At 39.2% G+C, this 15394-nt stretch overlaps 1 protein-coding gene across 1 annotated transcript in view; it reads right to left on the bottom strand.

Annotated features, from left to right (window-relative positions):
* Nucleotides 1–15394, bottom strand: part of ITGA8 (integrin subunit alpha 8) — a 174045-nt gene that overhangs the window by 95253 nt on the left and 63398 nt on the right. The window contains exons 14-15 of the mRNA XM_048838037.2: nt 8684–8729; nt 5625–5732 (exon numbers count right to left, since the gene is read on the bottom strand). Coding sequence (XP_048693994.2) covers nt 5625–5732; nt 8684–8729 — 154 coding nt within the window. The remainder of the gene's footprint in view (nt 1–5624; nt 5733–8683; nt 8730–15394) is intronic.

The following is a 15394-nucleotide window of genomic DNA, read 5'->3' on the forward strand; positions in this document are numbered from 1 at the left end:
CTGAGATCTGGAAAGTTGATTTAAAGCTCTGTGGTAAAATAGACTGAGTTCAACTTTCAAACTTCTTGCAAATGCAAGTTGGTATGGTGATTACTCAACAAGCAGGACAATTTTGAACAATTAAAGGAAGAGAACTGCTGTAGATAAGAAACAACTTGGAAATGGCATCTTTGTCCTTTGACTGTATGGCCTTGTCTGTATCAACAGTCTTGGATGACGTGGAGTAAGAAGACTAGAATCTTGTCTTCCCTATAGTGTCTATCATTGCTACCACCATGAGAGCTACACTGGTGGCTACAAAATGAAGCCCATGATTGAACAGACAACAAGGTTTTTCCTCCAAACCTTAAAACAACAGAACAGTTTGCTTGAAATAAATCTATACCCTTCGATCTGATGTAAAAACCCAGATCAGTGTATTTTAATTCTAACACAACTGAATATTACAAAAAAAGTGATAGCGAGATATAATACAAGCAGTTGCATCTCTCTAATTATCTTCTTATCAGTTTTCTGCCTTGAATTTAGGCATAAACAAAATCTAGTGAATCTTTGTATATATAGTTTATATATAGTATATATATATATCTTTTGTGCCAGCTAAATCTTTGACTTTGTGAATATCTGTAAATATGATTTAAAATACATTGGTTTGGCCTTCTGACTCAATTAATGCCTACCCGTTATCCTTCCTTAGGAGAGATGTATAAAGTCACAAATCACCACCTTATGGACCCTGGAGACTCAAAGCTTGGTCTGTCAAAAACAAGGAGTGATGTAGGTTACACATTCCACAGTGTGTAAAGGCTGGACTGTAGAAATTTTTTTTGACAGAATAGTTTTCTGCTGAGAGATGGAATTTCCTTGAAATAGACATGTTTTGTAGGAATGTGTCAATTTTGACAAAATTTTCCTTGGGAAAAGGTCAAAAGAAATAGTTCTGACTTTCTTGCTCTATTGTGATAGTATTGAAATGTTTTAACTACCATTTAGATTCATGTGGACTTTTATAGTCTATTAAATATTCACTTAAATATATTGACATATTACATTGATTGTAATTTATTACATTTAATATTGTAACAGACTATAAAGGCAAAACAAAATGAATTGACATTATCTAAATAAAACAATAAAGTTCCCATCAAACATGTTGATTTTGATTAAACTACATTTTCTCTGATCTATATGGGTTTTGGAGGACTCAACCTGTGCCTACACCGTGGTCTTGCCAGCCTTGCCTCTCAGAGGGGAGGATGCAGTGTACTGGCAGAACTGCAAAATTTCAAGTCTTTCATATAAATGTTTGTCTCTTGGCTTGGTTCTCTATGGAAGGAAAGAATGAGCCTTGGCTTTTACTTAAGAGCTGAGCAACTGATCTGTCATATGAAATGCATTATGATTTGCTGTGTTTACGACAACAGAATCGGGTCTTTGATTAATCTACAAAATGTTACTAACCTTAAAATTATACCAAAATGCTAATTAAAACAGTTCTATTCTTAGTATCTTAGCCTAAGTAAAATGCATGGACTAGATCATGATTATAAGGTTATAGATCATATAAAAATCAGAGCAAAATTATTCAATGGTCCTGACTGGAACTTTTTTGGAATTTTTGTCTTATGGAAATTTTTGAAATTGTGGAACATTTTTTTTTGTCTCAAAATATCAGACTTTTCCCTGGAAGGAAAATTCCACTTTTCATCCACCTCTCCTGAACTGAAGTTTGTAACAGAAAATTTTGATTCTGGTTTGTAGATGTGGAGATATGTAATGCATAAAGAATTTGATTGGGGACATATCAATATGATAAACAGAAATGATTGTCAGTTCCTAATACAACTTATTTACTATTATTGGTAATTCATTCAACACAAAGGGAAATATGGTTAAAGATTTGATACTATAGACTCCTATTCTGCTCACAGATGAATCCTTGCCAGCTACTCCACAAACATCTACTGCTGAGCAGTAGAGGCAGATACCCCTCTATTTTGGTGAGCCATTCACTCAAACACATAACAGTCAGCAATTTCTGAGTAGAAAATGTAACTCCTCAAATTCATCATTTTAAGTTGCCTTTAGAAGTTCCAGTATTATACTTTCAGGTTGCCATGGTAAAAATCATTACCCCATGTCTAATCCACAGAAATATGCATTCAAATCACTCCAAACAAAGTTTTCAAATGCCTAAATCCACACTTTCTGGGATACTGATCATATCATTTGAACTGATGGGAGTAGCAAGTACTTGGCACTAGAAATGATCAAAGATTATTAACTCCCTCTCCCCCAAAACAACTCCCCTGAAAAATGTCAGAGATGTTTCCATTTTGCAAGGTTCAAAACTGACCCACTCTGTTTTTTTCCTCCAAAAATTGTCACTATTTTTAATTTATTTTTTATTAAAAGTTTTATAGACATTTTTCATTTACTGAAAACCTGGTTTACTGAAAATTTTCAATAAACCATTTCAACAGTGGATTAGATAATGCTAAATTTTACTTAAAAAGTTGCAATTTTTTCTTTGGCAAAGAACATCACCCTATTTTACAGAGTGGGAAGTGGAGGCTTAGAAATGGTAAAATGCTTGTGTGAGGGATCACCATAGTTTGGTAGATCAGAGGGTGAATAGTCAGCACTTCTGAAAATTAGACTCTCCAAAATGTCTCAGATTAGTCCCCCAAAATGGAGATATTCAAATCAACAGTCATAAATTTAGGCCGTAAGTTCTAACCCTGATTCTGATACCTTTTTGCTGTATAGCCTTAGGCAAGTCAGTTAACTTCTCTGAACTTCAGTTCCCTCATTGCTAAAATGGCAATAGTGCTATTTGCCTACTTCATACAAACGTTGTGAGGGCTAACTAAATACCATTTGTAAACTGTGATTAAAGTGTAAAACAGCAGTCAGGCCAATAGGTGCTCAGATTTCACTGTGATAAGCAGTGGCACTCGAATATTTTTAATAGTGAGGGTGCTAAAAGCCAGTCCCCTTTCCCTTGACCATCCCTCCCCCACCCCCCAGAGGTGAGGCCGGGAGCAAAGCCCTAAGCACGGGGCAGCAGCCGGGACCCCGGGCATGTGGGGTGGTAACAGAGCCCTGGGTGCAGGGCGGCAACTGAGACCCCAGGGCCGGGCTGGCAGCCAGGAGCCTGGGGGTGCTGCAGCACCCCCTGCACTCCTAGTTCCTGCACCTATGGTGATAAGTGCAATAGAAGAGGCACAGGTGAGAACAGAAGGCGGGTGTCCCTGGCCCCCAGTCTTGTGTTCAATGTACTATATAGTTTGCGGACTACTATTCCAACAGCCTTTCGAAAATTCAAAAGTGTGATTTTTTTTTTTTAATTACAGGAACTGGCTCTTTGATTTTTCACAAACATCTAGATAGTGAAAAGCTTCCATGGGACATTTGGTTGAATAGTTTTGAATTTCAGAAAGTTGCAGCAAATTCGTGATGATTTTCTTAACTCAATTTTTGAATGAAGAGAATTTTGTTAGGAATATTTTCCTCGGCTTCAGTAGATGCCCTTCTAACTAAGTAACACAGATACCATACTAGTAAAGTAGTACATGCATAAGTCTAAAAGATCAGGATAAAGCCCAAAGAATTTTGCCGAGAGTATAAAAAAGAAATTGTATGTGTTTATGGCATTTTGCCCTATGCTTTAGTTTTATAATCTTAGATGATGGCTAAAACAATATTTTCCTAATACTGGAAAGCATACAGTAATCCAAATCTTCTTAGACTTCCTGAAACTTTTCTGGTAGGATGGTTTTCTTTCATTCTTCTAATTTTGAAATGTCAGTCAACAGGCATTTCACACAAGTTGCACAGCTGGCTAAGAGATACAGAAATCTATCCCATGGGATGGAGGAATTATTTGCCTATTGGAGTTTCCCTACTAATTGTTTTCGTATGTACAATACAAGGTTATATCAACGAGAGAGAAAAATTACAGCATGGAAAATCAACAGCTGCTCTTCAATCATTTTGGGAGACTGAATTAATTTACTTTGTATAGTAGGAGCTGAACCTTTAGGGAACTGTAGATTATAATATAATAGCCAGAAATGTAATCATCCTTCTACTAAGACACTTGAATTATATGTAAAACTCTTGTAGATATAAACCAAAAACATCTTTCAGATTATTCCAATACAAAGAATAAGTATTAAAGGAATAACTTTATCCTCATAGTACATTCTCCTCTCCCAATAATATATTGCATTTGGAATGTGACCCATGACAGAAATATTTTAATGTTTCCTGAAGAGTTGTGCAGGAACCAAATTTTTATTTTGGGGGAATTTCACAGTTTCAAAATTTCTTCTGTTCCAGAATGAATACAAAAATTAGAAATTTCTCACAGACAGAAATTCAAAAAAGAATACATACATAAATAAATAATTTTGGCTAGCTGAAATGTTTTATTCCAATTTTGTTATGTATATAAAATTTCAAAATGGCAAATTGAAATGTTACATTCCGAAAAGGTCAAAACTTTTTGAAATGTCTTTTAGCAAATTTTCTTTCTAAATGAATTTTTACAGAAGGCAGCATTTCTGCAAAATGTTTTACTTTCAACAAATCAGGAATTTCTGACAGAAGAATGTTCCAACCAGCTCTAGTTGTCTGTCTCCATCTGCTGGTAGGAGGTTACTTTATCTTACTGCTTTTAAGACAATGTAGAAACATATATTAATAAATGGTGAACCTTTTCAAAAAGGATCCATTAAATCTATTTTTTTAAAAAGAATATATATTCTATAGCTCAATATTTATAACAAAAGTGTGCTGTGTTTCTTTGTGTTTGGGGTATTATTCACCTTATGATGAATAAATGAAAGAACATGATACATGTGAACAATGAAGGAACAATACATCTCCCACATTGATGGCGAATGTTTCTAAAATGCTAACATGGAATAATGCCAGTCTTTAAGTATTCACTGTTTGGGTTGAATAAATAAGCCTTTTTTGAGAGCTTCCTCTCTTTCTTCTGTTTCATTTCCTTTTACTACACTCCGCTACCTTGAAAGACTGCGTGAAAGCAAGACTCCAACTGGCCAAGAAGAGCTGGATACAACTTCCTATGGAACTGGTTATAGGAGTGCAAAACAAGGCATTCTGTCCCTTCCTTAAATGGATGAGCATTCTCCTTCCTCATACAAAATATGGGGTGAAACAAAATGGCAGCACATTAAGTCAATAGAGTACCGGGGATGTAGCATCAATGTAATAACTTATACATCCTCAGTGAACAGCTGCATCCTTACCAAACAGGGAAATGGGTTCACTTTTGTAATAGGATATTTTCCATCCAATCTGGTCTGTTCCACCCACTCACACACCACATTTGAATTTAGGGCATGATCCTATGAGATGCTGCGCATCCTCAACTACCATGGGATATGATGATGCTCAGCACCTCTCAGGATTGGGCTTCTGGCTACTACATTTCAAATGTTTATGAAGCAAGGGAAAATAATTTGATTCTACTCTATGTCGGTTGGGTTCTAATACCACACACATTACTGCAGCATTTGAGCACCTGCACAAACACTAGAAAGATGTCTGGAGCAAGAAGAGAAAGATTTCTTGTCTTATCGCTGACTTACCAGGCAACCATAATCATAGAGTCAGGAAGCTGACAAGTTTTATTGTCAGGATTTACAATCATTGGGTGCAGCATGAGCTGAGCATCCACTGTCACAACAGGCCTTGCTCTACATGTGGGGGAGAGAAACAGGTCAACACACGCAGCAGGAATAAGTGGCTATTTAAATTAAGAGAGGTCTAAGACTGCAGACGGAACATTTAACCTTTTAATAATACAATTATCTTAAAGACAGCTGTAAATAGAATCATAGAATATCAGGGTTGGAAGGGACCTCAGGAACTCATCTATTCCAACCCCCTACTCAAAGCAGGACCAATCCCCAACTAAATCATCCCAGCCAGGGCTTTGTCAAGCCTGACCTTAAAACTTCAAAGGAAGGAGATTCCATCACCTCCCTAGGTAAAGCATTCCAGTGCTTCACCACCCTCCTAGTGAAAAAGTTTTTCCTAATATCCAACCTAAACCTCCCCCACTGCAACTTGAGACCATTACTCCTCGTTCTGTCATCTGCTACCATTGAGAACAGTCTAGATCCATCCTCTTTGGAACCCCCTTTCAGGTAGTTGAAAGCAGCTATCAAATCCCCCCTCATTCTTCTCTTCCGCAGACTAAGCAATCCCAGTTCCCTCAGCCTCTCCTCATAAGTCGTGTGTTCCAGTCCCCTAATCATTTTTGTTGCCCTCCGCTGGACATTTTCCAATTTTTTTATTATAAATAGGGTCCCTCAGGTGGATGGGAGTTTTGTTGTTGCTATTCACTTTCCTGAAGAAATTGAAGATTCTATCTGGCAGAAAGTGTAACCTCTCTTTTTCCACAGATTTGGTCATTTTGATAATTCTTCACAAAAATTACAAGCTACCAGGACAAATCACTAAAACAGGAACTTGAATTTACAGTAGACATAGACACAGATGCATGATTGTGCAAAAGCCAGATATGTACAACAAGTTCCGTTAAGCAAGCACTGTCCCCCCGCCAGCAATGTCAAAATGCTCACACAGGGTCAAATTCTGCCCTGAAGGCTCTGAAACCTGGACTAGGCTCCACATTTGTGCAGCTGACAGCAGCCTTTCAGTAGTTGTTTTACAACCTGTCATCTTTCTGCCATGATTCAAAAAAGGGGCATCTTCAGATTTGCTGTCTTCTGTAATTGTGTTTGATTCTCTCTGAAAAGGGGATGTGATTTGGCTTAAACAGAAGTTCTTTGGAAATATTTTAAATCAGCCATAGGCTGCAACCTATCTGACAGAATAATGTTAAGAGAAGAAGCAGCTGAAGGTGGATATATATGGCTGCTGTGTGCACCTGTGAGTAACGGCTGGTTATTAATTAGCTACCCAGTAATTTAGAGTAGTTTATAACAGGGTTGGAACTAGAGAATTTAACTGGGAATTGGTCCTGCTTCGAGCAGGGGGTTGGACTAGATGACCTTCTGGGGTCCCTTCCAACCCTTATATTCTATGATTCTATGATTCTAGAGAAAGTTCTAAATTACATGTTCACAGGGTATGATTTTATTGTACATTAACTTACAGGAGTCTGATAAAAAATAAATCACTACCCTTAAAGTTTTAATCTACAATTCATGTTCTAGTCTTAATTTTTCATTGTAACATCAGTTGGGGCCTCAAAAATGACAGGATTTCTTGCATTTTTGTACAGCAGGGAAAACAATTTCTCAAACAAGTTTCAGTTTGTATTATTAAATGCACATAGCCATGTTTGTCCAACAATACCAATTTCACATTAAAACACAAAAGTCAGGAAATGAAAAAAAGATGAGGTGCTCATAATATTAACATGCCAAATGGCACAAACCCCCTTTTGGGTTGCAAAATGAAATGTAGATCTATACATATCAATTCTGGTTCTCCATTACCCTGCATCTTGTGTGGTCATTTATGCCACTGCAAAGTGGTTGCAAAACAATACTGGATCAGCATGGTAGTACTTTATACACTGACTCCATGAGGTTCAGGGAAATGGACCATCAGTCCACTGTACATATTGCTGTAATGTGCAAATTGAGCTAATGCCACCAATGTGAGTTTTTGTTACCCTTTCATTTCTTTACTTTTGCGTGTCCATACATTTGTAACCTTAGGGTAAGATCATGCCCTGTCATTGCAGGTGTATAGGGTTGGGAAAAACAGAAGGCTATAAGAAGCTGAGCAGTTTGGCAGCGCTGTTGCAGTATTTATGCTCAGGACGGCTCAGTTTTGGATGGGCACAGGTTTCTGTACAGCTCGATTAACAGAACAGCAGCAGATTTTGTCTTAAGTTTCTGAGAGCTGTAATTTATGTATTTTGAATAAAACCTTTGGATTTGCAGAAAACTATAGTATGCAGCAAAAACATTGGAGACTAAAATGATGGGCTCTGTAATTCATTAGCCACTGTGATTTTACTCCTGACTTTGTATTTTAGGCACGTTTAATAAAGAGGGAGCTATTTTGTTATATGCTTCATTAAAATAATACATTCTCCCTCATAGAAATGGTCTTGACAGCAGTCTGAAAGTAGAAGTCCTTGTGCTTGTCAGGTAGTTCACACCCTAGTGTCACTAAGCGGACAAGACTACATGAAAATCTAAAATTATTAGTAGGTGCTATTAGGCCACAGTAGGAAGTAACTCTTCAGTCACATCCCTTTTTTTATTTTCCCTCGTTAAGGACTATTTACCTGCAACAATAAAGCTTTCATTTTCAATTATTTGGGACTCAGCTCATTTCGAAAAAGTGTGCTTACAATTTTTAAATGAGAAAAGTGTCATTTTTCTTGCCTTGCCTAACTTAAAGTTGGTAGGAGGATTTGATCAAAACACTGGTTTGTAGATAGACTGAGATAGGCACGTTCAACCAAAATGGAGAATTTTTCTAAGAATGATGAGCATATGAGAAGAGGGACTTATAGCACTATAGCATTTGCTGCTAAGAATACACTATAATCTATCATTTATTTACATACAGTATAAAGTAACAAAAATGTGAAATAAGATTGCTCGCAGATCTCCTGCTTGAGCTGTAAAACAAAACTTCCATAAAATTTATCACATACCTGTAAACAGCTACTTTTCCAGCTCCAAATGCACCTACTATTAAATCTGGAAAAAACAAAATAATTTTATAAGAACAACTTACTACCCTCCAGCACAATTTTGCAGCCTAATTTATTCATATTCAAAACACAGTAATATAAAACAAATGAGCTAACTCATACTTTCCAGGTCATTCTACAAGAACATAGTGAGGAAAAATATTTCACATTTTTGCCATGGTAGCATATTAGTTCACTCTCAGCCTACATAACACAGAGTCATCCATGCCACAATCTCTTTCTAGCTTGTCTCGGAAGGGAAACAACTATTTCTTTAAAAATCCAAATGTTTTACTCCAAACCATTACCTGTCTGTCACACGAATGAGTGGCAAACAGGTGCAACTTTTTGGGTGGACAATCTCATACCAGTTTAAATTAATGTAGTTTAAATCATTTTTTCCTGATGACCTCTGATCCCATCCTAATTTATTAGATGAATTGTATTTTTGTTAATTTAGGTATTACCATACTTTAATATCTATCTAGAGAGAGGGGTAAATTTTATAGTTTAAATTATAACCATATATTTGTTTAATTTGCATGGGAGATCTGTGCCTTTAAGAGACCCAGCAGTGGCACACGCTAGAAAATTATTTTAATGTAATTTAAATTTGTTAAATTAATTTAGTTAACCCAGTGCACACACAGTGTGTAAACCAACCTACAGATTCTCTGTTGAGTAACATATCCCTGCCAGGCACTATTGGGCTGATTCTCCTTAAACTGGATTTACAATGCTGGAACTCCAGTGGCTTCACTGGAGAGCACACTTCTATGAGGGGCCATCCCAGTGAGAATGTGTGAGCGGTTTCTCCCCTTGCGGCACTTAGGAGCTCCCTTTGTGATAATGGCTCTCTCAGACAACTCTCGATGGACTCGAAGCCTGGGCAAGAGAAGAGAAGTTTACCTCCTTGGTTAAGATGTTGTGAGGTGAGGTGTCACAAGACAACAGCTCATGTGACAAAAACTCTCCTAAGATTTTCCACTCAGCTGGGTTCCCTGAGTCTCACAATAATCCAAATGGATTTAATAAGATATTTCTCAAGAAGACATGTGGGAAAAGAAACATCATGCTATGTCACAAACAGATAGAAAAAAGACAAGTAAAATAGGGGTTCCATTAAACCTATCATGTATCCTTGCAGGCTTTAAAGCTGTGGTTTAAGTTACAGCAGCTGATTTCAGAATCTGAGCTTCCATATAAGAAAGATGCCTCAAGCCTTCATGGCTGCAAAGAAAAGCTTGAAGTGGTGACAGATATCTGCCTGAATCTGAGGACTGGTCTACACCAAAAACTTACATCAGCATGGCTGTCTTCTAGGGGTGTGAAAAATCCACAAACCTGAGAGATATAGCTATACCGACCTAACCCTGTTTTAGACAGTGCTAGGTCAATGGAAGAATTCTTTTGTGAACCTAGCTACCACCTCTCGAAGAGATGGACTACATATGCCAATGTGGTAGTTAATGTCAACACTGACGCGCTACAATGGTTCAGCTGCAGCACAGCAGCTGTAGCAGTTTAAGTGTAGGCATACTCTGAAACAATGCCTCTGAGAGGAGTGAATTGCTCCACTCATCATAATGGAGTGTTAACTCTAAGACCCACTGTTCTGGAGAGCCGCACCAACACCACCTCAACCTCAACATAGGAATCTATGTGTGGAGGGCCTCTGTACCTCAATCTCTTCAAGGCTTTGCTAGGGTGAAGTTGAAAGGGGACCACACATGTCAAATCCTCTGCACAGGTGAGTAGGGGCTACACTCCCCCACAGCCTACTGGAAGACAGGGAATGGTGGTCTAGAGAAGGATGAGGCCCATTCTTGCCAAAAATGAGTGGTGGTAGACCCCCAGAAGCCCAGCAGACTGCTAGTGTGAGGGCTCCAGCATCTACCAACTCAACCAGGGCAAGAGGTCTAGCAAAGGAGTGGGGCCATGCTATGGGGGCAAGGCAAAGAGGCCCCCCATTTGGAGCTGTATCTATGGCTCTGGATTGTGCTGATTTGGGAGCTGCAATTCATTCATTGAGCAGCCACTCACACCCTACATCAAGCTGAGCTCAGCTGCAGGGGAGAATCTACCCCAACATGACCTCCCAAAGAACTTGAAAGAGCATGAGTATTAATTGGGAACAGAGGAATTAGAGTGAATAAGCAAACATTAAAAGATCTGATTGTGTTAATGGTGATATATAAAATCTAAAATAAGGATAATAAAGATGATGTCACTGTACATTCACACAGAATAATTTACTGAAAGGTCCATCCAGAATTCAACTACAACTGTGGTCAGTTTATTATAATTCATTAGTCTCATTGTACTCTGTTTCACTGTCATTTAGGGCCCAATCCAACTCCTACAGCACTAAATGGAAAGAGCTTTTTTTGACACTGATGGGAGTTAGGCCAAACCCTTCATTAGCTAAGTAATAGTTCTGAACATGCATAATGTCAGAGTCATTTATGAGCAGTAGTTTGTAAGTTTATTGTGTGTTGTGTAAAGGAAAAGCCATTAATCATTTCTGTGAAACATACGTGCAAGACGTCCAAATTATCTGAAGTTTGGCAACTTTCTTCTCCTAAAAATAGATGGAAGTTGTCTTCATTACTTGCTTTTTTATTGCTACATATGAAATGTCACTGATGCAAAGGTTATTAGCTGAAAAACAAATGTTTGACAAGGCAATTGGAATTTCCACAGCAAAAAAGTAATCTTAACTAACTGTCAGGATCTCTTCCAAATGAAGCCTGAAGAAAAACACTTGCAAGCTGGAACATAAGACTGCATCTATTTCATTAGTTAGGGTTTGTTTTCTTTTTTCACAAAGGCAAGTCGCTATGACCCTAATTTAAAAAGATCATCTATGAATCACTAATAAGAAATAGCTATTAGACTGTTTCCACTTTAATTCCAACTTCCAAAACTGAAATCCACTGCAAACCCCTGAGTAATGCCCACAGATGAGAATGGGAGTTAGACATAGGTCTGAAGAGAAGAAATGATCATTGACAAATATCTGTTCCCATCCTGTAAGGTGCTGCATTCCTCTCACAAAGTACTGAATGGTCTCAGTTCCCCAGGGACTGCTCCCATTTAAATTAGTTGGAGCAGAGGCATGCCCATTGGGAACAAAGGATGCTTAACACTGGGCTCCACCTGAGAAACGTACATCTATTTACAAATGCAACATGGGGTCTCCCTCCCATAGATACAGATCAGGTGGTTTATGAGGGGAGTATTCTCCCAAGGTATCTAAATGTAACCCGCAAGGTTACATTAAAATCCTCCCCAGCTTTATCAATATTTGCTGAATACCCATAATAGTTGGATTAAGAAGGTTTCAGAGTAACAGCCGTGTTAGTCTGTATTCACAAAAAGAAAAGGAGTACTGTGGCTCCTTAGAGACTAACCAATTTATTTGAGCATAAGCATAAGCATCCGATGAAGTGAGCTGTAGCTCACGAAAGCTTATGCTCAAATAAACTGGTCTTCTCTAAGGTGCCACAAGTACTCCTTTTCTTTTTGGATTAAGAAGGGAATTCAGCAAATTGCCCGTTCAAAACTTACCATTTCCCCTTCCTTTTGGGCCCAAAATGTCCTGTCTGCCTTTTCCCTTGGCAGAAAATGGCCCTGCCAGGCTGAGTGATCCATAGGACTGAAATGCCCTAGAACCCCATTGTGCCATAACTCAGGAAACAAGAAATTTCAAGGGATGTTTCCACTGAGAACTGTTGTGATAACTGGGCTTACAAATTTACCCTAATTGTAAGCTCAGCTGTAGAAAATGAGTGTAAATTCATGAATTGTCACAATGACCTGTTGTTTACGATGTAAGGAGGAGACAGAAAGGCTGAACTAATTTAAACAGAAAGGGTTTTACTGATACCACTCAAGGACTATGTTAAGTTTATGACTGGTAAACAAGAGACGCAGAGAACAGAAGTTAGGTGTGTCAGAAGTTAGGCCTATTGGTGGACAAAATAATGAGAGGATGGCCTATTCCACCCAACACTCCCTTTCTAGGTTCTTAGAAAGAAAAGACTTTGGGAGGAAATTAGCAGAAGCAGCAGCTGTCTGCAGTGAGCTTTAACATCATAGCTGCAACCCCCATTATCTCTTGGGATCCCAGACCACCTTTGTCCTAATACTGAGACATGTCCTGACCAGACCGGGCCAGAGAGAGGGCTTCAGATGGCACTGACACCTCCAATGGCTTAAGATAAATCTCAGCCACCACCTCAGATGTGAGACTTCACCAGCCCTCTCCTCTGCCATGTATGTCCTTTTCTTCTCCAACCTTTTAAATTTTCTTTTCTGTCTCTCTCCTTTTGCCTTCTGTTTCATAAGAGTCTGTCTTAGATGTCCAAGACTGCATATTTTGCAATGCTGTTGTGAGCCTGTGACCAGAAAGAGGCAACTAAAAGCAATGCCCTAACCAGCCTGATGCTGGTACAAGTTTGCCAGGTCTCAGAGTGGCTGATAAGACCATGTGTTTCTCCAGCAGTGAGGTTGCAAGTGAAAGTCAACACCAGAGACAGAAGCTCCATTTTCTACCTTTTTTTCCCTTTTGTGTTTTGTCTTCTAAGTAACAGGATCAGACTTTAACAACAGCTACAATGATAGTTCCAGGCCATCTCAACTAACTTCTGCTCTTGTCCCCAAAGGGATAGCTATTACCATCTTTGATGCTATCTAAAAGATTGTCAGACAAGGGTTTTTTTCCTTTCAGAAACTCTTTCCAGCTAAAGGGAAAGGGAACAAGGGATGTTGTTAAAATGAAAGCCCTATTCAATACTTTACATTTCAAATGCTTTAATTGTTTTTCCTTCTTTTCTGTATTTTCAATAAAAAGTTAAAAGGACTTTTAATGATGTGTTTGCCATGGTACTAAGCACTCTGAGGTCTCTGTATAGAAAAATCCCAAACCTTGTTTAAAATTGTTTAATGTTGGACTGTGACTGGGTTATGACCCAGTGACCTTTGACTCCTGGAGTCTATATATTGCATCTAAATTAACACAACAGAACCCTTCAGTTTAGATGAATGAAACCCAAACTGGAGGGATTCACAGAGCTTAGTCCTGAGACAAACTCTCCCTACATGAAATTAGGTAAAGATGCAGATGAATAATTCAAAGAGTACTGCGGAAATTAAACCACTCTAGTTATCTCCATGACTGATTTTCATTTTGCTGCAAATAAAGGGCTTAATTCTGCAAGACCTTACATGGTAAAGAGAAGGGAAAGTCCATCCGCTGACCTATTGGACATGATGATCAACAGCTACATAAGTAGCAACCACCCGTGGCAGAGAAAGGCACATTAGGCTCGGGAAGGTGAGCTGACACCTCCACCAGCATCCCTTGTGTGCCAGATCTGAAAGGATGTATGCTGAGGATGGAAATTTGGCATGGCTTGTGCAGTGGTGCTGGCTATGTCTACACTGGAGCTGGAAGGTGTAATTTCCAACTGAGCTAGCATGCTAAAAATAGACACGGAGCTGCAGCGGAAGGGGCAAGATATCCCAAGGGCACACCTAGACTCTCAGATGGGATTGTACTTGGGACAGCTAGCCTGTCCCACTCCTGGTGCTACCATGGCTACACTTCTAGTTTTAGTGGTATCACAGGGTTGCTGGCCCCTTTAAGGAGAGCGTGGGCCCCATGGAAAGTTACAAGCTAATTTAAGGGGAATGAGCCTATCTAAGCAGGTAATTAATTGAATAATGAGCACCTCAGTCTGATAAAAGGCCATCAGGGCTCAGGTGCAGGGAGGTGCTCACAGAGAGGGAAGCTCCCTCAGACCACAGGCCGCAATGAGGAAGGCTGTGCAACCCTGAGCCAAAGGGAGAGATTATAGGCCAGAAATGCCAGAACTGAGAATCACACAGCCCAAAGAGAAGGGCTCTGCAATTCTGTGAGTCTGAGAGACTTTATTTCAAGTTTATTTGCATTTAATAAAGTAGAACCCAGCAGGGGAATTTTGTCTCACACCCTTTGGACTGGAGGAGTCCTTAAGGGGCCCTGAAAGAGGGGAAAATGAGGCAAGGAGTGCCTGCAGCTCCACACTGGATCAGGCACACCTTTTCTAACTTTCTTTCCCTTTTGTGCCGGCACCCTGCAGGCACACCCTGCGACAATCGGAGCTAGGTATGTCTCCTGGAGCTGGAAATTACACCTCCAGCTCCAGTATAGAAATATCAGCTGAGTGAGCCTTCATCCCTGCTATGGAAATAAGCATAGCAGTAAAGTTCTGGAAAAAGCAGACAACCAGGCTGCTCTTCTCCATCTCCAGCCTCCCTGAGTGATGTTTAGATTGATTCAAGCTAAGCAGGCAGTCACCCTCTAGTAATATCTCCTTCCTCCCCATGCAAGATCCAGCCCAAAGCAACTTTGAAAAGGGACTTTGCCATACAACACAACCAGGCAGCAAGTGACGTGCTTAGAGAATCCCCTTTTCCTTGAGTCTATCCAGAAACCCTAAGTTATGGCCTGGAGTCTCATCTCTTGCCTTGGGGGTTAGTAGCCAAAAATTAGCAATTGCCAGTTCTGAAAAATTGTACAGAATGGCCTACACTCTGCTCATGAGACACTCAGGAGTGAGCTAACCAAAGGTTAAGCCATCTCTCATCATGGTACTATATATCAGGATACAGAGAATACAAATGTTT

The sequence above is a fragment of the Caretta caretta genome, chromosome 2 (genome assembly GCF_965140235.1).
Source record: "Caretta caretta isolate rCarCar2 chromosome 2, rCarCar1.hap1, whole genome shotgun sequence".
Classification (NCBI taxonomy): Eukaryota; Metazoa; Chordata; order Testudines; family Cheloniidae; genus Caretta; species Caretta caretta.